This window comes from Haemaphysalis longicornis, unplaced genomic scaffold, assembly GCF_048455015.1.
Source record: "Haemaphysalis longicornis isolate Haplotype H1 unplaced genomic scaffold, Haemaphysalis longicornis Haplotype H1 scaffold_4, whole genome shotgun sequence".
Taxonomy (NCBI): Eukaryota; Metazoa; Arthropoda; class Arachnida; order Ixodida; family Ixodidae; genus Haemaphysalis; species Haemaphysalis longicornis.
In genome coordinates, this window is record NW_027526361.1 from 16,104,819 (window position 1) to 16,130,576 (window position 25,758).

Genomic DNA, 25,758 nt, shown 5'->3' on the forward strand with positions numbered 1-25,758 from the left:
AAATATTTGTGGATCTCACTTCAGCGCACCAGTTTTGTGCCGCTTATTATTGGTGCATAAATGGGGAACCGTGAATGTATGAACCAGTAAGATGCAGCTGTCATACACTTTCTTGCCGCTGCTCATACAGCTGCAACTTACCGATACTCACCTACGGGGCGGAAACGTGGAGGCTCACTAGGAGGGTTAAATTAAATTGAGGACGACTCAGCGAGCAATGGAACAGAAGATGATAGGTGTAACACCAAGGGACAAGAAGAGAGCGGAGTGGGTCCGGGAAAAAACGCGTGTTAAGGACATATTAGTAGAAATTAAGAAGAAGAAATGGACGTGGGCAGGACATGTAATGCGAAGGCAAGATAACCGTTGGTCATTAAGGGTAACAGAGTGGATCCCTAGAGAAGGCAAGCGTTGCCGGGGGCGGCAAAAAGTTAGGTGGGCAGATGAGATCAAGAAGTTTGCGGGGAAAATTTGGTCGCAGTTAGCACAGGACCGGGAGAATTGGAGATTAATGGGAGAGGTCTTTGCCCTGCAGTGGGCGTAGATAGGTTGTGGATGATGATGATGACGACGATGATGCTGATGCTGATGATGATTGTATGAACGAGTTGTATCGTCCAGGGAGCGCTTTCTGTCGTATTGGGGGGCCACGGGGATGTGCATGGAGCTCAGGATTACGCGGGCAGTCTGGCGGAACGGGAGACCCGTGCAGCTGCGCCGTTCTTTGAGCTCTTCCCGGGTGCTACGCGCCACATTGCTTGGAAGCAGTCGGTTGAATTCGCGAAGGGTATTCCTACAGCTTGCTGGGAGACGGCCGGGATGAACACTGAATTTCTAGTATTTCTGTCTTTGTGAACTTGATAAAGGAAGTTGCGTTAGAATGCCGCTTATAATAAAAGCCTGAACCTAGCTCACTATAGTTTCCTTACTGGGGCCATGGTGTTCGTTCGCGATGCGAACAATAAGTCGGCTGGTTTACTCCGCTCAAGATCGCCATGCCGCTATAGTTTGGCTCGATTTGCCCGTACTCAGAGGCCCAGGATGTGAATGCGCTGTACGCATGGGATCAAGTTACTCTCTATAGAGACTTCAAAATTCGGGAAGTATCTCTTTATTCTCCCTGGTGTTGGGAAACCAAAAATATAAGTGATCTACATGGAAAGTCGCCCAATATGGTCCTATTCAGCTTAACGTAATCTAAAGGAAAGACAAAGTAGCCCAATTTGGCTACTCGTAACCAGGTTTGGCTGCAAAAAATGCGAAATGAAGAGCAGTGGCGTAAGAATATTTCCGCACGAGTAGACAATTATTGGAATTTGATGCTTTTACATGCATTCTCACGTATTTTATATCACACACACGTTAGCGTGTTAACGGTTAGCAACAGATTTGACACCGGTAGGCGCGTTGTCACACGTGGTTGTACAATCAAGCACGAAATACGTTTTCTACCATGCAACACTATCGCCGTCTACTGCATTATTCTGACCTGTTGTCGTGTGTATGGGGGCCAGACTGACCGGTGCTTTGAAGTACGCCTTAGGGAGCGTCACTCTCCTTTCAAAGGAAAACCTTGTGCACAAGTAAGAGTAACAAAAAACAATAATGGCTCTTGGAAAAACGTTGAGCGCTAATAATCTCGAACCCAGGCCTCCCGCGCTAAAACCCACAATTCCAGGATACTAAAACTAATTTTTTGGAAGAACAACTGGGCTGGACACATGAATAAATATTACACGAATAAATATCAGGCTCACGTTACTATACGGCCTGGGACATTCTGTTGCCTATAAACAGGTTCAAGTGACGGTTCCAGTTGCTGCAGTATAAAAGCTACTCTAGACCGGACAGCTGAGCTGCTCATTAGCTCAACGGAATAAGAGCATTCCGAGGGAACCAGCTAGAAGGCACTGCGAGCGATCAGGAAATACACGCACCGGGGGCTACTGGGGGAACTGCATATGCTGGCGCCCTCATCCTAGCCATCCGTAAAGAAACGGACGCAAGCTAACTGTCATCCCAGACTCACAGGACGTTGGAAGAATGCTAATGAAAGAAGATACCCCCAGCACACAGTGGGGTTCTTTCTGAGACTTTTCAGAAGACGAACAGCATCACGTGGATGGCTGAACGCGAGGGACTCTAGATAAACGAGACGGCGAACAGGTGAACGTGAGATTTTTTTTCACCACCCCCTGCGACCGACGCTCTACGATACTCTAGGACCTCCAGAAAAGAGCGTTTTACATTTCCTACCCCACATCGGGAACTCACAGCAACACACACCCAGTCACTGCGAAAAATACAAACGATACCCGTCATAAATCTCACCGGTTGAATATTTTCGGCAAACCACACCCCGACTACACAGAAGAATCCAGGCTACGTGGAGATACCACAGCCCTATTCCAAGCCACGCGGGCCTGGCACCTCCGTGCAGGGGCCTAACATCACGAGAACTCGCCCCTCACCTGATTGGAATCACGGGAGCCCGTCCTCGTCATCTCTAACTTACATGTCCAAAAAAAAAAAACCTAATCAGCAGTGCGAAGACGGGAGCGGAAGCCCCTTCACCAAGGACTCTCTCATATTTCTCTTCTCCTCCACTTTCCTCACCTTTCTTTCAATTCCTACCCTCGCTCCCGTACCCACCTTTTTTACCCTTCCATTCCTTCAACAAACGTTCCTTGAATGAAAAGTGTAGGGCATGTACCTGTCCCTAGAGGGGTGCGTCTCGGCAGCCAGGCATGTAGTTAACCTACCTGCCTTGTCAAACGCGCATCCGGGAACGAAATGCCTCACTTGATAATTATGATAATAATAATCATCATCATCACCAGTTTCATAGTTGTGACAGAAGCTGGTTCAGCGTGGTTTTCGTGCCTTCATCACTACCATCTTCACCATCATCAGCGGGGTTCCCAGCATGTCGCTGCCAGAATCACTGCACGCCGAGCTTCGGCAGTTGAGTGATGACTTGTGGTCGTGCCCGGAGCTTTCCGGTGACGAGCAGTTCGCCCAAGAGCGGCTCTGCGACGTTCTGCGCGAGAGGGACTTCTTCGTCATGCCTGGGTTCCTTCTTCCCACCGCCTTCTGCAGCGAACTGGTATTCAACGAAGGTGCGTTTTGCTGCGGCCACTGCTTCGGGGTATGTCATCGTGGCATGCGCAGACGGCGGCCCGACGGTGTGCCTGGTGTGCGAGTACGACGCTGTTGCCGGCCTGGGGCACGCAGCAGGGCACAACCTCGCCAGCACTGCCGCCGTGGCGGCCGCCTTGGCTGTACAGATCGAGTCGTCCAAAGCGCCGGTACGTGCCATCGCTGCTACAGCACCTTCACTTCCAAAGGTTGCGCTGATTCAAGCTATAATGGATGTCTGGCCTTGTGCTGTTCGACCCTATTTAGCCATTCATGTTCTTGCGGTTGTGTAGAATCCGAACTCTCATGCGCCGCCGACCCAGAACTGGTGGCTGCGGAACTTCTCTGAAATAAGGTTAACTGAAAGGGGGAAAATGAAGCCTCGTTTGAGGGATCAGAAGAACAAGTGTTGGGGGCGGGATTTGGGCAGCTTGGACGGGGCGTCGGTTAGGTAGACTGTTTTGTACCGATAGCGCATGACGGCAGGAGAAAGCGAAACCAAATTTTCATGTGGAAAATTGAGTGTGTTGCTACATACTACGAAAAAGCAGCCCAAAACAATGGACAGGGACGGAGACAGGATGACAAGAACTGCGCTTTCATGGCCCTGAGAATTCCCTAGCCGTTTGTGCTAATTCAACCTTGTCTCGCTTATTTTGCTTTATGTCCCTTAGTGGGGCTAGCCTGCATTGATGAAAACAACTTGCACAGTTAGGCTACTGTAGAATAAGTTTCGTGGTTTTTCATGCCCGTTGTCCGCCATTAATAGAAATAATCATTGCCATTTCCGTAGCGTTTTTTTTTTTTCAATGAAAGGGAATGAATGTGGCTAAAGGTACACCGTCACCACCGCCTATACCAACGCGCGGACAACCCCCGGAAACATCCGCCCACCAAAGGTATTGTGTAAATTATGAGTCACAGTCAGCCCATATTTGTCTGACATGGCCTGGTCCGTTATGTGGGCAGTTAGAATTTTGCCGATAGAGGCCAGTCTAAGCCCGCGGAAAGGGCGCCCAGTGTCACTGGCTCGAAAAGTATCTTTTATGGACGATGGAGCTTAGGCAAATGTGTAATCTAACAACCAGACCTGATGTCATCCTCACTTGTATCATTCAAGTAATGAAACCAACGCGATGTCTCCGTTAGCCTTACCGGTTATCATTTAGGAAAATTCTCTCTGGTTAGGCTGTCACGTTCACGTACGGTCAAGGGAACATTTGTGACGTAAATGCATCAAAGCAACAGTGCGTACGTCACCAGTGAATCCTACATTCAAGAACGCGCCGATAAAAGCGAAGAGGGCTCCCAAACCCAACGCTTGCTTTGCGAGTCAATGGGGGATATTAGCAGCGGAGCTTTTGCAGGTCGGGCGTTTTCGTCCGTATGCGTAAGGTCGTGCGTTACGCAGGGGTAGGAGCAGGTTCTCAGACTCGCCAGCGGCCTCGCAGAAACCGGTTCCCAGACCCACCGATAGAGGACGCAGTGGTCTCGCAGGGGCGGGTTCCTCTTCCTCTGGCTAGGGGAGGGAGAGGGGCGAGAGACTTCCCCCGCTGGCCTTTATCTGCGTATTCATCTGCACGAGCAATAGAATTTGCGCGGCGACGGCGCTTCCGTTCTCGGGAAAGCGTCGTTTGACGTTCGAACCGACATTAGAGAACCACAGCTCCGCTGTTTGTAGTGTAACGCCCCGCATTCGCACAAAAATTCATAATTTGCGGCAGTAACAAAATTTAATCGTCGTATAGAGATAAATTAGTCCGACAGAATTTAGAAAAAAAAAGAAAAGCAAAAAATAGAAAAATTACAAAAATGATCTGGCGAAATAAAAAGTAGGCCCCTTATACACCGCCAAAAACCGAAGACTAAACGAAAAAAAAAACAGCTAAAGAACGTTCAAAAACGTATAAAAATAGCAAAAATGAGAAAACCGTTTAAAGCCCGCCATTTCCACCAAAGGGCATAACTGGCGGAAGTAACGCATTTAAGCGTTATAATAGCGTAAATGGAGATAATTCGTCGAACAGACTTTTGAAAAGCCAAAAAGTAAGAAAAATAGAAGGAATTAAAAAATTACAAAAAGGAGCTTACGATATAAAAAATATGACCTGATAGATTTAAAAAAAAAAAACGCAGACTGAACTAAAGAGCCCGGAAAAGAACATTGAAAATACGAATAAAAAATAACCAAACGGACCAACCCTTCAAATGTGGAAAAATAGCTATTTGGCGATGTAATGGCACCTCATCCCTATAATGGGGTAAATTTACCCCATTGGCGTAAAGAAACGAAAGTACACCTCAAAACAGTAAAATAACCCAACGTGTTTGACGACTCATAGCCAAGTCTGGCTGTAAGGAACTAGCACCCTACACCAGGATCGGCCACCTTTTGAGGTGGAGGGCCGAGTTTCATGACGCCGACAGGGCGGAGTGCCGGGCAACAAATCGGGTGGGGGGCGTCTTTGCAGTTAAACAAAATATTCAGCAAATTGACAATAATACCTGACAATAATGGACAATAATCTGGGCAAGTGTGAAGATGGGGATCAGTGCCGACTGGGAGTGATCGATTCCCTATTCTTGTCTTCCGTGTGACGGCCGCTCGGTCTTCCCCTTCTGATGGAGTGGCCGTGCCCGTGTAATCTCATTTGAGGTCAAAACTGGCATGTCGGCCTTCAGAAGCGACAGACGGAAGCGTAGGGGTTCTGACGACGTGCTGGGGGCCGCGTAATACTTTCCTGCGGGCCGCAGGTTGCCAACCCCTACTCCAGACAAGCGGCATAATTATGCTACGCATTAGTATACAAATCTATAAATTTCTGCAGATTTCTTTTTGGAGGTTCTTATAATAATCGTGTACTTAGTTTTCGGGGGTTGATATATAGGCAGTTATCACGGCATCAATTAGCCTCGTGTAGAAGTGAAGTTCTTAACTTAGATGCAAGGATTGTTATAGATTTGTCTGAAGAGATAATTATCGTATGGTCTGAATATAAAATGCAGTTACATATGCAAGGATTGTTATAGATTTGTCTGAAGAGATAATTATCGTATGGTCTGAATATAAAATGCAGTTACATAAATTAAAGCCATTAGGAATATCGTCGATATAGGGAATGAACAGTAAGAGACGCTGTATCGGCAAGCCTGGGTAATAGTTTTTGGAATTCAAAAATTTTTCATTCATGTACTACGTAGTTCGTATTTAATGATTTTTTAGAGGCACAGCCGAAGAACAGTTATTTCATAGTCTGAAGTTCTTTGGATATTACGATTAATGTTCATGACTGCTACAAATTGCTTAGTTGTGTACAATAAATAAAAAGGGGTCCGATTACAGTTCATAACTCTGGGACCCCTTCCTGTATGTGTCTTTTTACACACTCTATTTTCAATATGACAATAAACTGAGACTGAAACTGAATGTAAAATGCTTATCTAATGGGATGTAACCTAAGACGACGATTAATACAAAACAATTAATGGTATAAAAGAGTCGGCGAACTTTTCCACCTTCAGCCTTACTCCTCTGACCTTTACGCATCGTTTCATATCGGCGAGACATTTAACGATGCGGTGGAGACGGGCATTAAAACCAAGACGAAACAACATAGACAAAGTGCCTGTCAGACTAGCAACAGAATTTTTACTGTTACAGGCAATCATAAGGATCTATAACAGTACTCGTGGAGAAACAATTCTTTAGGAAAAGACTATAGTATGCACAACAGAAATTTTGACAAGTAGTATGTGTTTTTATGTGACGAAAGTGACGCAGCATTAAAGCAATATTTCCGTGCTCTTGGAAATCGGAAACGCCTTTCGAATTCCCCAGGTCCTTCCCTGTCGATAAAAATTTCCCATTTTTGTGCAGGCGGGAATTTCTTTGCATGAAAAGAGTTATCCCATTTGTCACGACGGCTGCTGCCTACCAGTACGCTTCGCCGTGGGAACTGGTATATATACTAACCCTTGTCTGGAACGCTAAGCAATAACTGTTTGTTAATTAGAGCGGTGTTTTGTCGACTCTCTAGACCGTCATATTAATACACGCTCTTTTCCACCCAATCACGTACATTGCGTTAAAGCAACATCCCTTAACTTCGTTCCCGTTTTAAGTTCGTACTGCACACCTTAGCCGTACTCGGACGTAATTACAGTAGCCGAACGCTCGGGTTCCATTAAGTGAGCTGGTGCTGGTTAGAGTGCAACCGCTTGGACTCTTGCGATACCCAGAGGTGCCTAGGGATGCACCATTGAGCCCAAGCCAATCTATAAACATGCAGGTTCAGAAACGCAACAAAGTCTGGTATGTAACGCACGTAGTTTGACAGTACAGGCCTGGATCTCTCTGGAGATATCTCTACAACAATTTCCCCCAGTATACAATAGCATAGTAGGCTTTGTTGTGCATAAACTCTTGGTGCAGCTTCATCTTTATTCGAGGGTGAATAGTGATGCCAGGATGTAAAACAAGGTTCCCTTGTGAACGTCAATCGATGAAAGAAAATTCAGCATGCGACGCTGTGGAAAGAAGCTGGAGCTTCAAATGAACCCCACGCAGATTGATTTTTTAACTGCCGAATATATTTTCTTCCTGCTAATTATGGAAAATGGTAAGTCCACATATTATCGATATGTTTCTTCAGGAAGAAAGGAGGAAAGCAAGAAGCTATTTCCTCGTACATTTCGTGACATTTGTATGCATGTGTGCGATTCCGCCCTCCGTTACGAGGCTTAAAATAATCCTGAAAGCTAGGAAAGGTCTCCATACGGGAGTCTGCTGCGAAAATCTATTTACGAGAACTTCGTCGTAGATTTCTAGCAAAAGAGTGGGCTTTGTAGTTTCCCGTTGTGTTGACTGCCACCATCGTGCCTGAAATCAACTAAGGGTTATAGCGGCGGGGGTGAGGGGGGAGGGGGGAGGCCGCGGCGGGACGCCGAGCGCGGAGAAGCACTTCTCTCGAACACCAGGGCCGGTTTGCTCGTAGGAGCTAATCCTGGTAATTACCTTAAACCCCGAAGCCTAGCAGGGTGGAATGCCGCCTTCCGAGCGCCGCTTCAGTCATGCATAGCTTAATCCTCGGGCTTAATGGGGAGGAAAAGTGCTGTCCACACTTGCAAATTACTTTTGCCCCCTACTAGGTTGGATGCTCTGGTTAATCCCCGCGCTTAACTCCGTACGACCAGACCAGTTCAGGGACGCAATTCAGGCATTACGAGGTGCAGGATCTTTCCTAGCACATTTGCTGCGGGGAGGCATTACTCTGACGAGGCATTTGTACAGATTTTCGGGTTTTCTTTTTTTCCCTCAGAGTGGAACCGTGGTGCGGGACATAGAAAGGGGATTATTTAAATAGCGAGGAACATGGTTTTTGTAAACATAAGTTGTTACACCTGTTTCATGGCGAAGCAGTATCCAAGAGTGTTAGTGACAAATTCATTGTATTTCACGCCAGTAACTCGGCATTGTTAAATGTATTGCACCAGAAATTTAAGAAATGAGCCGAAGGCGCTTACAAGATCGTGTTAGCAATGTTACAAGCCACCAGCGCCAAAAGAGGAAGTGTTAAAACAAGCGTCACGTAGGTAAGGCGCTACGACTCAAGCACACAGCTTGGAATGTCACCGAGCAGTAGCGTCATTTTTGGAAAGCATATGCGAGCACTGAAGCGCACTGTTAACGGGCCTGACAATTCCCAGGAACGTATCTGCAATAGCAGAAACGGCGGCTTCGTAACCACGTCCGTGTGCCATCTTTTTCGGATGCTATGGCATTACTCATCTTTACAACTAAGGTGACCCCTGAGGTTATTCTGAAACGGGTTTGCCGCTGGGGCTGGGGACGAGGGCGGGACTCCTTTTCTCACTACGCCTTAGTCTTGGGTTCGGACCGCACTGTGCGCAGTTTTCTTTCACGCTGCCGCTTTAGCTTTGAATTGACTGGGAATGGCAGTGCCATGGCGTTATTCCTTCAATTTTAACATTTTTGGTACTTTTTAAGTCGCGTTTAACAGCATGTGTGCCAGGCCCATGATAATTTATTTTTTTTCCTGTTCACCTCCTTCTAGGACCTTTTCCCCCTACAAACCCAATCCTCCACAGAGAAGCACGTAGGCGATTGTAAACGTCGGCAAAACTCTCTGGTTTCTCAATAGAGGACCTTGCCTCTCTCTGTCTTTAAGGTTAAGTTCTCCCAAAACATACCCATGATCTGTGGCTTACACTATTCCATAACACACGTTACACGACTGACCCACCGCGGGGGCTCACTGGCTAAAGCATTGTGCTTCTGACCCGAAGGAGGCGGGTTTGTTTCCCGGCCGCGGAGGCCGCTTTTCTGATGGAGGCGAAAAGTGAAAACGCCCGTGTCTCTAGATTTAGGGGTACTTCAAAGGTCCCCAGGTGGTCAAAATTAATCCCGAGCCCTTTACTATGGCGTTACTCATAGCATGTGTAGGTTCTGCGCGTGAAATCCCGTAACCAATCAATCAGCGTTCAACGACGGCTGGTCTACGATGCCTATGAATATTTACGAAGCGGCACTAAAACAGGAAACATTGGCCTTCGCACCCCAATTGCTTGCAGAGTACAGGCGTCGCCGAGTGTCAGGGCCGGCTCCGCGTGCTGGGCACCCCGTCCGAGCTCCACGGCGAAGGCAAGGCCAAGCTGCTTGAGAAGAACGCCTTCGCCGGCGTCGACGCTGTGCTGGCAACGCGGCCGGCCGTGGGCGCTGCTGCCGGAATGGTCTCCTACACCTCGCCCTGCGCAACCTTTGTGAGTGACTCGACGACACAGCTCGAAGGTGTTCTCTCAACCACCGGTGGGACGGGGTAATTTTGGGATACGCTAACTTACCGTTCGGGAACGGACTCTTTGATCAACTCGCGTTGACCGCGGCGGATTAATCCTTAGATCCTGATTTGGCTGTTGTCCTTTTTGTCCGTCTATACGGTTACATTAAGGGGAAGCGAACGAGGAAAAAAGCTACTCCATCAAGCATTCGTGCCCGGAAGGGAGAAAAGACCATGGTACTAGTGGAAGGGTCATTCAAGCAAAGTCACTTCTAATAACCGATCATGCATCAACGCACCACCACCTTCAAGCATTTGTCCTCTTCGTTTTGTACACGGAGTGTTCATCCTTTATTGTCTAGTGCCACACCAGGTACCAGTTGAGTGTTCGAAACCACTGTTTTTACTTAAACGTTTCCCTTTTTTTCGTTTGACTTTGAAGTTTACACCCCCTTCTAATTGGTAAGTGTTAAGTTTCTGGTCCGTAATTGTGTTTTAGGTTTTGCACACCGCTTTTAGTAAAACTCGCACCGATGCCCCTAAGCAGAGCGAAAACTGGTGCAAAATATGGTTGAAATGATATAAATGCTATGTCTACGGACGCTTTAATCTGCTAGGTGTGACTGTTACATAAAAAACTAGTGCAAAGATGCTTATGTCGGATTACAGAAAATGCAATGCACCTCAATTCGGCATTTGTTGAAGTCTATTCTGGTGGTGCTTGTGGTTTGCGACAGGAAAAGGAAAGGAAATGCACTCGGGATATTTCGAGCTCGGCAGAGAGCTCACCTGCATACAACCGAGTGCAGGGGAAGGGAAGTAGAGGGGGAGTCATAGGATAAAGCAGAGTGAGAGAGAGAAAAGTATAAAGAGAGCTGTCAGTCCTAGAAAGCTGTCAGTCCGGGCACATCAGTCAGTCACTGCACTCAGGGCAACAGCCACTGCGTGAGGCCGGTCATCTCCAGGTAATGGAGCAGATGGGCGAACACTTCCCGTTGAAGTCTGTGCACGCAGTAGCTTCCTTGACGTTCTTTTCCCTAGTTGGCCTTGCGCCTCTAAACACCAGCCATCATCATCATCATCATCAATGGACGCAGTAGGCGGTCAAGCGATAGTGTCCTTCCATAACCTTCCTCGGCTTTGAATTCAGTTTGCGAGGAGTACGACATTAGTGCTTCTGCAGATATGGCATCAAATCATGGCGTCTTTTTAGTAATCTCTTGGCGTCGTAGCGAAGCAGCCACAGCCGTACAGGCTGCTCTATGGAGTCGCTTCCAATCTGAGCCAAAGGGCTATTAATCAAATGCCACACGTGCGAAGGCTTCGACTCCAAAAGTGATACATTTAGTAACAGCCGCTGTTGACTTTATTCTTCAGCCAGGGAAAACAGTTCGTACTCTAGTAATTATTTTCGTTTTTCTTTTTGACGCAGGCGCGTGTGACGTACCACGGCCGTGAGAGTTCGGCGTACCTCTGCCCTTGGGAGGGCAACAACGCCCTGGACGCCGCAGTAGCGGCATATCGCAATGTGACCCTGCTTCGCAGGGACCTCCCTCCCAAGTGGCACGTGGGCGGTACGTTTACTCCAGTCAGCGGCTGCTCCTTGGTCAGTCAGAAAGAGAGAGAGGATTATCGTATAGAGTGTTGCCTGCCCCACTCAAAGCGCAAATCTTCCCATACACACGTGCGTATGTGGGTTACGTCCTAACGCCATCAAGGTCATCGTCATCTAACTATTGGCAAGGGATAGATCTTCCGATGATAATGACGATGAATCGTGGTGGAAGTAGTCCCCGGCTGATCGTTGTCGTCATCCTCAGCCTCAGCCTTCTCCAAATGCGGTGAACATGACGCTTACTGAGACAGGTGCAGGGTAAGCCGATCAACGGAGAGCACAGCGGAATCACTAGGGAAGTCATGATAGGAAACACTCCATGAATACACACGGCAGACAGGACGCCTAGACGTTTTTTATTCTATCTTCGCATCCTGTCTTCCACGTTATTCATAATTAATTGAATGCATGATTTTTTACTGGCCTAGTATTTCCTTTGAGGTCACATACCGGAGAGCTTCCGCGCTGCCGAAGCTCGGTGGGCATGTTGCGAGTCACCACGAAGAAATCCGCATACTAACTCTCAAAGACGTTATTGTTACGGTTATAATCAGGTGCACGCGAAAGAAGGAACCATACAGGATCCTAAATTGCCTCGATCAGCGCCTTCTTAAGCCATCGATGCTCCATTTAGCACCACACTGAACCCGGTCGCTGTGAGTTCGTGAGGAAGTGGAGTTTCTTGCTAGCGCAGTAGCCCCAGAGGTAAATTCATGGGGCTCGCCCATTTAATAACTCATCTGTTTTGTCTCCAACATGCTGGCACTGTGTAGCATACCCCAGCATCTACCGTACATAGGGGGCTTGGATCCTGGACTAAATATTAAGCCTGAGATATAGCACATCTCACCAAGCCTGTTGTAGTCGCATGAAATACTAGAGAAAGCTGCGTGGCATCTTGTTTTACGTGAATTGTTTATAGGATGGAGGGACAAAATGAGGAAAATTGGGGGGTAAAGAATGGGCTCGAGCAGCACAGGACACGAGCGGTTGGAGGTCGATGGGAGAGGCCTTCGTCCAGCAGGGGATCTAAATAGGCGGTTGTTGTTGATGGAGATGATCTTAGAGTGGCATACACCTCATTGTTTGGAGGTGCATCTGAAAGAGCCTGATGTGTGGTGCCTGAACGAGTCCGGGTGGCGGTGCGAGGGGTAATCTAATTGTCGTTTACTCAGGCGTGCTGTTCCCGTCGGCCAACAGCGACCCAATGGTGGTTCCCGACTGCTGCCGCCTGGAGCTCTTCGGGAGCACACCGAGCGGCCTTGAGCTACTGGAGCTCCAGAAGCGCCTGCGCGCCGTGTGCATGGCGTCGTGTCGCTCCACGGGCTGCATGGTGTCCTTCGACTACCAGCGGCCCTTCGTCGACATGATGTCTTGCGAAGCGCTTGCCCAAATTTTCGTCGAGCAGGCGCAGCGTACCGGTGTCGCAGGTACGACTAGTGCCGTCATCTATTCCCGTACCCAAAACAGACCGGCGGTCGTAGCACTGGAGATGTGCATACACTCGGAAGCCATAAAGGTGAAGCGGCCAGCAATCTGTTGGACTCCGCATAACGCTGATTTCAGCAGACAACCGAGCAAGAATTGTCTACTCCAAGCTCACCATTCCGTGGCGACTCTAGTGATGTCACCGACCATGCCTTCGAAAAACACGTAGGGATGCTGTATCTGCATAGGGTTGGGCCGGATGTGACTCGTATGGGGAGGCAGCGTTCGTCAACTGCGTGGCTTCTTATGTTCGGGTTGTTTGGGTCATTGTTGCGAATGTACGGAGGGGAAAAGAGGTAGCCTGAGAGAATCGGCTTCCGCGTGTCCCATTTTTCTATAACAAAAGCAGGGGGGCCTTGTGGTACAAGCCCAACGTGGCCCAGGTAAGTCGTCTAAGGCCGAAGTTCCCAACCCGCATTCGGTGCCGTGCAGCATCGTATGAGTACTCATAACTCTTCCCTTCACGGTGGCGGCATCGATACAGACGAGTTTGACGTAGAATGAACGCGTAATCCAGTTAGAATTCTGACAACGAATAATTTGTTACAGATTTCTTATTACTGACGAAATATTTTCCAGGTCATGGCTGGCGAAAAAAGCCCGGATACCACAAGTGTTAATGACCAATTTTTTGTATCATCCCATGCCTGGAAGTGGAGCATCAACGCTTGTAATTCTGGAAACGACCAAAGACACGTGCACACGCACAAATCAGTGGATGGGTTTTCGATAAAGCATAAATATACCAGATATATTGACTTTAATTTCTCGTATTAGTTAGTTTTGTTACTATGTAATTAATCCAAACCAGCTCAGATTGATTTTTATGTGCGATTACTTACGTATGATCCGCAACTAAATTTAACAGGTCTTCCTGATTTATTGATGTCAAAAAGTACCTTTTGAACAAGTTTCCCTTCACCAAACCTAAGATAAACGTGATACCTGGTTATACATCGGCATGAACCGACCGCATATCTAATGTTTAAGTGCCGAGTTACCGAGACAACACGTATTTTAATTCATTTCTACCGAAGAAAGCCAGTGAGTTGAACCACGCTTCCGCATCCATCGCCAGAAACCCTAATGCGTCATCATTGAAGACGTCCCTAATGGTGCCTGTTTTGCAGTCCCTGCAACTGTACTGATTTATTTTACCTTCGTGCGCTGCTATGAATATTTTGCCACATTGGGCCTCCTTGATTATCAGTCCGGGATCGTCCGCGGACTGCCCGAGACGCGATCCAGTGCTCGATTTTCCTATGTATTACTAAGGGACTTCCAGTCCGAACGCAGTCCTCGGACTGCCCTCGGGCCGCCCAGGATTGGAAAATCGAAGAGCCGCACTGAAAACTTATTACTTTAATCCTTTCGTCCTCATGACACGTAACGAAGCGTTAAGGGTACCTAAATTCAGTATCCTTTCATTAGGACTAACTCGGTTGAGAAGAACAACACTTTTGCTCTCTTGTAAATCAAAAACGTCCAGTTAAGACGCTGCAAAAACGCTGCAAAAAAGTCCGGTCAAGGCGAATTTGTGAAAACACGAACAAATGTTCACGGTCCCTTCGAGTTCATCTTAACGGGAGTTTATTGTGAATCCGAATTTGGGTAGCGGGTTCACACACGCACTTTCGCAGATTTTCGGGCAAGTGACCGATGCCTTGAGGTGACGACGGCCACAGAAACAACCTCCAGGAGCTGCGTGATTGTCCCATGGCTAATACCTCCAGTAAACGACAGACGCAGCGTTCACAGCATTAAAAGACAGTTTCGAGACAGTGGCTGCCCAATCTTCTACTAACCTTGTGTTGAACCTGCAGCCGCTAGCCGCAGAATTTTGTCGCGTATCGGCAGGAGAGTGGTGATAGAAACCATTGCAGGTGATGAGCTACGTATTTATAATAATTATACAAGGTGGCATCACAGCACTAAGCCAATCCATGCACCGCACACACTGCTTTGTCTTCGTCGTCTCCTCCTTATCGTGACAATTAGGGAAAACATCGTCCACGTCGTTGATGTATAATCATACTTTGTCCCTGCAGCTCGCCTGTTCGGCGTCAGCCCCACCACGGGATGGCAGCAGGACCACCACCAGTGGCCCATTCCGTCGGGTCTGGGCTCCGTGTCCCACTCAGTGCCCACCCTGTGCCCGCTGTTCGCCCTGGACGCCGCCCCCCTTCCAATGGCGGCGGCGGCAGCGGCGGCCTGCTGCACGGACGACGCGTTCGAGCGCTGCCTGGAGGCCGGCCGCTGCCTGGCCCTCACCGCGCTCGCCCTGCTCAGGGACCCCAAGCTCGTGCAGAAGGCAAGCACGCTCCCCTCGCAACGCGTGAATGTCACCCGCATGGCTCATAACGTGCTTGGGGAAATGTTCTCTGGCTCTAGTGGCTGACTACCCTTGCGACGGAGACCCGATGCCGGCTGATCACGCTGATTATGACATCAATTCAAACAGGTCGAGATAGATTTTGTTTTCTATTACTCACGCACGGCTAGCATATCCACAACTGAACCCGCATTGGTCTTCCTGAGTGATCAACATGTCAAAAAATTGCGGTTGATTCCTCTGGCATAGCAATCGGTAAAACACGAAAGCGAAATGTGCAGCGAAATCTACAGTTGAACATGATTTGCTGGTTTACGGCTGTCTTGTGGGTGTGCTTGGTGAGCGACGTCCTGCTGGCGGGTCGCTTCGGCCATAGAGTCGCTTCGGCCATTCACGGATAAATCAAACATTTTAAGCTAAACTTTTAATTTTCTCGCTAAATCATATGACGCCACGTCAATGAAGCCGTATGCAGGGAATATACCTAAATCAAACGTTCGTATGGTGAATAAGGCTGCTGCGTATGGGAAAACGTCTAACTTGGTGCCTCGTTTACTGTTTGCCGCCGGCGGGTCGCTTCGGCCATTCACGGATAAATCAAACATTTTAAGCTAAACTTTTAATTTTCTCGCTAAATCATATGACGCCACGTCAATGAAGCCGTATGCAGGGAATATACCTAAATCAAACGTTCGTATGGTGAATAAGGCTGCTGCGTATGGGAAAACGTCTAACTTGGTGCCTCGTTTACTGTTTGCCGCCATAGATGGCGGAACGATACTGCTCGAAGACCGCTATCCGCACGTTCTGTGATCCTGACCAGATTTGTGCCTGGTTTAGTTTTGTTACTCTTGATAGCGATCATTCTGAAAAATTGGGTGTGCTCCATAGACAGGGTCACGTAAGTGACCATGTGGCTTATGCCAGATGGCGATTGTCGTATCAGACAAGTTCGACGCGCCCGACAGATATGCGGGTTCGACCGGCATAGTGCGCGCAGTACGCGCTGGTGCTTCTATGTTTACGTGTGCGTTCGTAACTTTCGTTGCTTACCCCTTCACTCTTACTGGTATACAAAGAATGCGCTTTAAATTTAAGCGCAAGTAGTTCGTTCTGCAAGCTTACAATCCCTGTTCACTTGGCACTGGATTTTCCCGGCCTCATCCAACTGCAACCAGCTGCCCGTAATACTACATCAGTTCAGTTCCGGAAAAGAAGCTAGGGTGTCGCATGCCTATACTCTATTTAATTGCTATAGCACTTATTTAATTGAAGTCACAGTTGTAAATGGTGTCAGTTATTATAAGGAGGCAATCTTTCGAATGAACCAAACTTTCATTTTGTCTTCGTAACCCCTTTAATGGAAAGGACGGGGTTTATATAATATTCAAGATATTTAAGAGCAAATCGTAATTTTTCGTGTTCGCAGTTAAAAATACCAAAAATATTGCCGGGCGCGCGCACGTGAGCTGCGGGCCTCGCGACGACCGCCAGGCAGTTAACAAAACCAAGAAAATTCCGAGCGCTCCTATGTGCATGCCTCGCGCCGACCACCCAGCGTCCCCGGCGCACGTTTGTCAATCCAAGAATACCCACTTATAGAGATTGGCCAAGATTGGCAAAAAAAAGCCTCCAGCGTTCGCCGTAATCGTGGAAACACTTTCTCGGAACGAGAAAGACATGTCTAACGCACGCCCCTCCAACGTGATGTCTAATGATTATCACTTCCAAAATTATGAAAGACGCTCACACTTACAGCAACAATGATGGAGTAAAGGTCGTTAGGGCAGCGAAGAAGCAAATCAGCTGCGATCGTGGACTTAAGCCGTCGTAATGGTCGTGAAGGTTGCGTACAGCTTCGCTACTTTCAAGTCTTACGCGTTAGTGTGTGATTCCATCATTTTTTTTCGTAAAGACGAAGGTTGTTTGGGGGTTTGAAAGGACAATCCCCCTTTCCTTCTCCTCGAACCTTGGGACAGTTACTGTTTCTGTTCTTAATTTACGCAAAAAAAAAAAACTCGCCTATTTGCTCATTTATCTTCTCTGAAAAAGAAATCAAGCCCCTTTCTTAAGAAAAAGGTGGTGAAAACGCGAAGTTTTTTAACCACCTGAGTGAATGCAGCCTGTTTAAAATTAAAAATTCAAAATTTAAACCGCATCGGCTGTGTACAAATGGCGCAGTCCAATAGATGTCGGCTTCATAACGCGAAAGACCGAGGTTTGATGACGACCATAGGAAGCGTTCTTTTTTTTTTTTTTAGGCGCTTGATGGGCCTTTGCTTATAATCATCATCGTGTCGTGAAACCACTTGTGTAAAGTCTGCTTTCCTGCAGTGCGCTTTACTCGGGCGAACGACGCACTAAATTAGGCATAGAAACCTTCGCTTTAAAAAGAAAAGCGTCCCGCCCACGGACACACAAGCTGTGCTGAAATAAGGGCAATCAAAACGGACCATTCGGCTACGTCCATTTCCAGTGTGCCTTCATCACCGGTCCCTCATGTTTGCCAGAGAGACAGAGGAACTTTTTTTTTAAACCTGTGTCCAAAGGACTGCTCGGCTTCTTGGTTAAGTTACAGGGACTCGTCAGTATAGTCCTGGCCCGTTCATGTCGCATTCACGGTGCATTCATGTAAACAGGGTTATATAGAGTTCACTGTTTCCGAACACGAAAAGTGTGTTTGAGATGTGATACACGATCGCTCGTGACCAAATACCACGTGCGCTGAAATAACTACCGTTCAACGCTACCGATAAGATCACTGTCATTTCTTTCCGTTTGCGTCTGAACCGCTACAGACGAGAGTGTTTAGGCGCATTGCAAAACGAGGCGACGCAGTCGCAACAGGAAAGTGCGAGCGAAACGATCGGTAGAACCCAGTGGACTCGCGCACCGCCTTGCCTGGTGTCGCCAGAATTTGCCTCGCCTGCGTGTTTCCCCGTAATCGCAGAACGCCGGTGCGCCGACACTCCAAGTACAACGCAGCTATTTCGATGCGGCAGCTGCAGGGTGCATTTCATAGATGGCGGCGACGCGCGGAGACTAACGATCTCTTGAAGCACACACACCTCGCCCGGCGTGGACGCACTCGCGCGCGTTACAAGCTCGGTCGCTCGATTATGCTGGTAACGGGCGAAATTAATTTGCTTTTCGTCCGTCTAAGCACCGGCGCCGGCCCACTGTGTTTGCGCAACGTGTCAAGGTGTTTGCACAACGCATGCAACCACTGGCGGGCTGGAATGGGCGCATCCTTGAACGTCTGGCGACCAGTGTTGCGGAATGGACAGGCCCATTCCATTCCAAATACATTCCGAGGAATTAGAACTTTCCACAATTCCACTCAACTCCGCGAAATGCCAAAAATTCGCCCATTCCAACTCCTGGAATGGCCGAGAACTTCAATTCCATTCTTGTAATTCCTCAACGTAGAAACAACCTTTCAGTGGATGTACCGTATACAAACGCAACATAAAGCTGGCGTTATCGGATGCGTCGAAAACTGAAAAAACATGCGTACAGGTAGCCAAAGCCGAATAATGGTAGCAGCTTGTGGACCTGACGTCTAGGACAACCACTATTTTAATTCCTAAAGGGCCAGTATTTCAGATCCTTATCATGGTGAGCATGTTGTAATTCCTGCTCTCGCGAGACTAGAGGACGAGTACGTTGCTGCATGCTTACACCCTTTTAGCCAAAAAGGGTGTAGCATAAGTGGAAAAAGGGTGTTGGGAGGCCTTTACACCCTTTTTCTTGAGTCTCAACACCCTTTTTCTAGCTCTACGCCCTGTTTGTTTGAAAAAAAGGGTGTTGATCAATTTCAACACCTTTGGTTTTTCTTAGGGTGTGGAAAAGGTGTTCAGCTGTTCATTGAATAAGGCCATGTTCGGATGCATAATAGCACTGTAAAGAAGAAGACATCCCTTCATATACTCCTCTACTCGCAAGAAATTTCCAAACGCAAAAAAAAAATAATAATTGCTCTTATGCAATGATCACTCGTTTCCTTATTCGGTGCACCACATTCCCCAAGTTTAGCTTTGGCACGTGAAACACCAATTTGAACCTTCAAAATTAAGAAGACTGTAGTCGTGTGGCGAAAAGGATGTTTACCAACTGCAACACGCTTGGTTTTCTGTAGGTTGTTGAAACGGTGTGAAATAGGTGTTCACTTCCAAAAAAAGAACAGCGGAGCTGGGGGTCGACCTAGTTTCTTCCGGTGTTGCTAAGTTTTGTTATGTTTGCTAAGGTTTACAATGTTCTTGCTAAGCTAGGATGACCACTCAGGGATGAGGCCAAATTTAACCGGATTTTACAAGGCTGTTCCAGTGTGCCCCCTTCCCCCCTCCCCATTTCCAGGAGATCCAAGAGGGAAACAAGGCAGGTCGGCCGCCAGCGTTGCTGTTTCTCCAGCCTTGCACCACTATTGCAAGCTGCGCGAATTTTTTTACCTTTTAGAATCCAAAAAAGACTAGTACCTTTGAAATGGTACAGTAAGAGGTGCGGATACGCATACGCCCCTTGTGCTCACACTCTAGCAAGCTCGAAAGCCGACTTCACTGTTATAATACCCTATCTGCGGTGGTGCACCCTTTACAGGTGCCCCAGTTCTTTTTCTTTGTATTTTTTTGCTAATGCCACCGAAACTACCTCCTGAAGCTTAAAGAGCTTCACTGGTAAAAAATTATGCCAATTCATATTGCTGTAAACATCGTGAGGTACAACCCCCCCCCCTCCCGCCCGCTTGTAGAGAATGTAATGTTCACTCCACCCGTGTAAACAGGTACAAAATGCCTCCAAAATTGGAGGTCTCTCCACATTTTTTCTTCGTTGGCGGTCTTTTCTTACACCCTTTTTTTCTTTACGCCCTTTTTCTTAGTTTCGAACACCCTAATTTGTAGCTTTACACCCTTCTGGGAAAAAGGGTGTTGAAATAATGAACACCCTTTTTGAAGGGTGTTGAGGTGGCAGGGAAGATTTGTATGGTATTTAATAAAATTCTATAAGTTAGGGATCAGAAAAACTACCGCGTAATTAAAAAGTTTTTGCAAATCCGCGTGTTGATTTGTATATTCTCGTAGTAAAATCCATACTTCCAAAATTAGCGCTAAAATAGTTTTTTGCGACAAGCCCACCGACTCCATCTGGGGGCTTTCCTCTGCTGGGTATAAAAGCAAGAACAGCACGTGTATTGCTAAGTAAGTATGCACTCCCTGTACCGCTAGCATCCCGTGTCCCAACTGTAACTTGTACGTATTGGCTGTTTGTGTTGAATGCTGCGCCCTCCGCCATTTGACATTGCCTCTGCGCATGCCATCACCTCAAAAAAAGGGTGTGAAACTCAACACCCTTTTTAAAAAATAAGGTGTTGAGCATCCTCAACACCCTTTTTTAAAGGTGTTGAGCTCAACACCCTTTTTTCAGCCATACACCCTTTTCTTGCCAAAACACCTTTTAAGGGTGTTAGCCATGGGACAATACTTTTACACCCTTTTTGGCCAAAAAGGGTGTAAAAAAGTTTAGTGTGACTTCCGCACGACGGAGACTAGCAGCGTAGCGCCGCTGCCACAATGATCGTGAGAGAACTTGGAGCTGGTCTTCTCTGTGGAGACACTACAAGGAAGAGTAATGATTAAAATTTTACTTTGCTAGTACTTTGCCATCACAAAACAAGGTTTTAATTAATGTAAATTAGACGCTCTGATTTTCTGCGCTGGTACAGGCGAAAGCCGTCTTTTTAAAGACCAACCGCTTTCTCACTGATTACTGGCGGAGGATTGGTTCCGCTCGACATATACCCAGTCCCCTGACAACGCACGTGCGAAGTATAGACTATGGCCGTGGAAGTGCCGCACCGCCGTCACCATCTCCGTCGCTAAGCGCAGTATCACACAGAAGAGTTGCCAGATTTCGCCCTTGGGGGCCGTCGAAATCATCGAAGTAAAGTAAAATGTGGAAAATCGTATTCGCGAAAATGAGACGAGAAGGATTAAAAAAAAAACCTATCGGGGTACCTAAGCTTTCTTATATGGTGTGAGAATGTGTGGGCATCACTTTTTGTTTTTTGAGCTATGCCACCGAGTTAGCTCGGTGACTTTAGTGTCTGAAGTTTTGTGCTGCTGAGTTTAGTGATGCTGAGTGTATGGTGTCGCGAAACACGCAAGACCGCTAACAGACCTTACTTCGACCTTGCATCATAACCGCTTTTTTTTTTATTTGCATATTTTTCCCTCCTTTTATCATTTATTATGACTCAGCTTAACGTTAGGTAACATTGTCGTTCAGCTTAATGACGCCCCAAGCAGCGTCACCTGATTGCACGTCAAGCTGCGAGTACCGGTTTACGAGTTATACCTGAATGTGGGGCGAATGGGACTATCTGCAGTTATAGCCGACTGCCGTTACACGCTCGTACTGCTGAGCCAGCAGTACGCGGGGTCGCATTTCGACAGTGTTGCTTTTCTTAAGCCATTGGACACCCCGTGACCAATAAAGATTTATAATTTACATCATCACCCCTTTTTGTTCAGCCGCATTTTGCGTACCAACCAATCCAACCAACTGCGGCGTCATGCCGGCACTTACTCGCTGGTGCACAAACCGAATAAGGATGTCAGGCCGACGAATACCCACTTTCGGAGTCAATGCATATCCGCCAAAGCATATGTATATCTACGTCCGTCGCCAATGGGAGTTTACCCTGTAGTGCATTTTTATAACTTGGAGTTAGTTTTTGATTATATAGTTGAAATGCTCTGACTATCCTATTTTTCTTGAATAATTCGTACGTCTGTGCATTAGAGGGAACTTTTTCAATGGCTCGAACGACCTTTTTTTGCAAAACCGGGAGTTTGTTTTCATTATTTTTGCTTCCCATATTATCACACAATAACTGAGTACACACTCGTGACTTAACCACCACCACGGGTGAGCGGAAAAAAGACTGAGGAAATTCCCGGGCCATCCCCACTAACATGAAACCTGGGGAGGGGCGAAGTATGCAGTGTATAAGTGTATTCTTAGCGCCTTGGCGTTTTTGCCAACGGAGATGAAACCATTGGGAGGTAGAGGTATACAGCTTTGCTGTAGAAGTATCCTGTCATTGAAGCACGAAGCTCTCTAGCGCAAGGCGTACACGAGTTTCCCGGTGTTTTAGTACCGCAACTACATGACACGACGATTACGACGACGACAGGAGCCCAAGGTCCAGAATGCCCTGGTGGAACGTGCTGCCGAAGTCGCCGCTGTGCTGGACCGAGTGGTCTCCACCCGCCCTAAATCGCATACTGCAATAAAGTTTATTCCTCCTCCTCCTTAGCCAATTCGTTAGCGCCTGCGTGCTGTTGTGCCAGAGCGCCTGGCCCAAAGGCGTTGCACGAGGCGACGCGCCGACAGCGAGGCTGAGTCACGCCTCTCCCTTTCGTCGCTGCGGCGCGGCCGAATCCCGCATCTCAGAACGACCAAATAAGGGCATGTCGCTACGCCCGGAGGCGAGGTCACGGAGACGGCGGGGGCATCGCCCTCCCTTTCCCCATTGGCGGCGCAGCTGACTCACCGCTTCGCTACCATTCGTAGGAATTCAAACTTCAGGCAGCGAGAGCTCTGATTGGAGCTATTCGAACTTCTCGGGGCCCCAACGAACTTCCCGGGGTATAAAAGAAGACTGGAGGCTCTCATCGTCGGCATTCCTCGGCGGCTTCTCTCCGGCACCAGTCTCTTCGGAAGCACCGAGTGAAAAGGGTGCTGTCGCCTTTGTGCGAGTCATGTAACGTTTGCTTACCCTGTATATACTGTATATAAATGTTACTTCAACTCTTCGTCGGCTCGAGGACTTCGTCGCTTTGTTCTGCGCCGCGTCGATAGCGGACGGAGCAAGGCAACATCGCTACACCGGTGACTGCGCTCGGGTGGCCAGTCGCAACACTGCATGTGTCGACGCTTAATCCCCGTCATTATCAGTCCAGCCACCTCATCGACTTAGATGACGTGTTTCACTCGTACACGGTGAGCGAAATTGCGCGAGAGATGCACGTTTTGATGAAGTGGCGATTGAGTAGACAACGGAGCATACTGTCAAGCCACTGTTGCTCTTGAAGAGTGGTTCGACCAACTATGAATCAGTTCCGTCCGGCGGGAAGAGGAGAGAACCTTCCTGATAAAGAGTGACTCGGACCTGAGGCTAGGTCTTCACTAATTTGAGGCACCGATTGCTTGATTTGATTGATTGTAGGGTTTAACGCGCCGACGCAACGCAGACGATGAGGCGCGCCGCAGTGGAGGGCTCCGGATTAATTTTGACCACCTGGGGATCTTTAACGTGCGCCGAAATCTCGTACACACGGGCGTTTTTGCTTTTCGCCTCCATCAGAAAAGCGTCCACCACGGCCGGGAATCTAACCCGCGACCTCGTGCTCAGTAGCGCAACACCTTAGCCACTGAGCCACCGCGCCTAGTGGTCCTGATTGCTGAGGATTGTTGCTGGTCCTGATTGCTGAAGCGCTTGTTTACTTCCATACCGAAGAGAGTGCTCCTGCAACGCTGCCTCTCTATTTTTGTGTATGTGCGATGCAGGTGCGACGGGGTTTCCGCGAGCAGAAAGCGAGCCGTGGAACGAGTAGTGCGGGCAGCACGCTCGTCAGTGAGGCCTCCGAGAGCGAGTCAGCGGCATCGCTTCGACGGCCGTCAACGCCGACTTCTTGACCGATGGTGCCTTCAATGAGTGCACAGCGAACTTGGGCGACATCTGAACATAAAACAAATTGTCGCGTTGCGTGTGTCTGCGCTTAATTTGAGCTTTAGAATAGCTTGCAGGGATGCAGAATAGAAGATATGAGGAGAGGCAGTACGAATATCGAGACGATAAGCTCTGGAAGAACACTACAGTACGAAGCATTTGGTCCCCTTCATCCCGCGGCACGTGTCGAAGATTGAAAAGCTTACATGGCACAAGCTAGGTTGGCTCCCGCGTAAACATTGTGGACCACCAAATTCACATGACGTCCCTCTGCACGGACTACATTCTCTTGGTGACTCACTCAGCGAAACGAGGAAAAATTACGCGCTTTAAGGCAATGCGGACGTATTGCCTTGACTCTTCTGAAATCATTTTTAGTGGAGGCGAAGTCGAAAGTTGGCAAGAAGATACGCCAACGAATAAATTATCAACTTCAGGCTTACCTCGTCATTGTATTCTTTCATTCATAGGTGAACTTAAGAATTTCGAAATTCGAAACCAGAGAACAGAGTGACATCAGTGCGAAGGTATTCTGACTATTATGCAACGTTTTGTATGGGGAGATTAAATTTGACGTGCATGGAATTTTTATTTCAAATGGAATTAAACCTTGTAAACACGATTTGCAATATCCACGATAAAAAATAAATTTGGGAAGCTGAAATTGCTGCACTTGAAATGTAATCACAGTTAAGAACTCTTAACAAGTGTGAAAAAACTGCATAATCGGGTAATTATGTCTGTAGTATTCGATATTAACAGAAGCAGTACTCCACTGCTCGTGGACTATTGCAATGTTTGTATTGGGGTGTTTATGAAGCGGGAGAACGTACGGAAAGCGGGGCCTATCTCAATGGGCCAATGAAAAATACAACGTTTGCATTTAAGACTCTCCCGACGCCTTCTGTAGTAGAAGTGCCGGTCAGTTTTTTTAATGAAATGGGCGTATGTGGTGCCATGTTTTCGAGGAAAGAGCCTAAATTTAGCGCTCATATTGATACGTGGTCCTGGTTATCGATACAGGCAGCAAGCAGCATAATCTCGAGTTGGATTTGTTTGAATTCTGCACAACGGCTTTTGAAGATTCTATTTCGCGCTTTTGTAGAGGTAATATTTTGAACGAGCTACTGGAGAGCAAAAAAGTATCTCAACAAAGCATAAGGGCGTATAGCTTCACACAGAGAACATTGCAAGTAAATAAGCACTGGATGCAATGCGCGATGTGAATACATTGCTACCCGAAAGCAAAGCTAGGCACACTTAGCCATATGACCCCCGAGCAGAAAAATGGGAAAGCAAAAGCCCACTTATTTTTGTTCATCTGGGGAATTGGGCAATTTTCCGGAAGTCTATCCTGATTGCCTTTCAATTTTGGTCACGTGCTTCCGGTTGGCAAAGCGGTTGTGTGTGCTGTCGTCATTTTGACGTTTTATGGCGTTTATGGGCACCAGTTCTAATGTTTGCCTTATTTCTCGTTACTGAAAGCGTATAATTCTTGGCCGGCAATAAAAAACCAGACTTAAAGCACCCGACATGACAACATAGGCCTGCCTTTGCTATTCAACAACAATAATGCCTGTAATACACGCCCTCTCTGTGAATGGCTGAGAAGGCGTGACGTAATTTAAACAGTTGGCGAGAACAATCACGCCATGCA

The 25,758-nt window shown here is 47.6% G+C and overlaps 2 protein-coding genes across 2 annotated transcripts in view; one reads left to right on the top strand and one right to left on the bottom strand.

Moving 5' to 3' along the window:
* LOC144178302 (proclotting enzyme-like) overlaps positions 1-25,758 on the bottom strand; it is a 439,300-nt gene that overhangs the window by 360,926 nt on the left and 52,616 nt on the right. The window lies entirely within an intron of this gene.
* Positions 2,927-24,067, top strand: LOC144179479 (peptidase M20 domain-containing protein 2-like). The gene is made up of 8 exons (XM_077707853.1): positions 2,927-3,119; positions 3,172-3,308; positions 9,730-9,918; positions 11,368-11,509; positions 12,726-12,980; positions 15,087-15,349; positions 19,727-19,747; positions 23,939-24,067. Exons 1-8 carry the CDS (start codon positions 2,927-2,929, stop codon positions 24,065-24,067), a joined length of 1,329 nt encoding a protein of 442 aa, XP_077563979.1.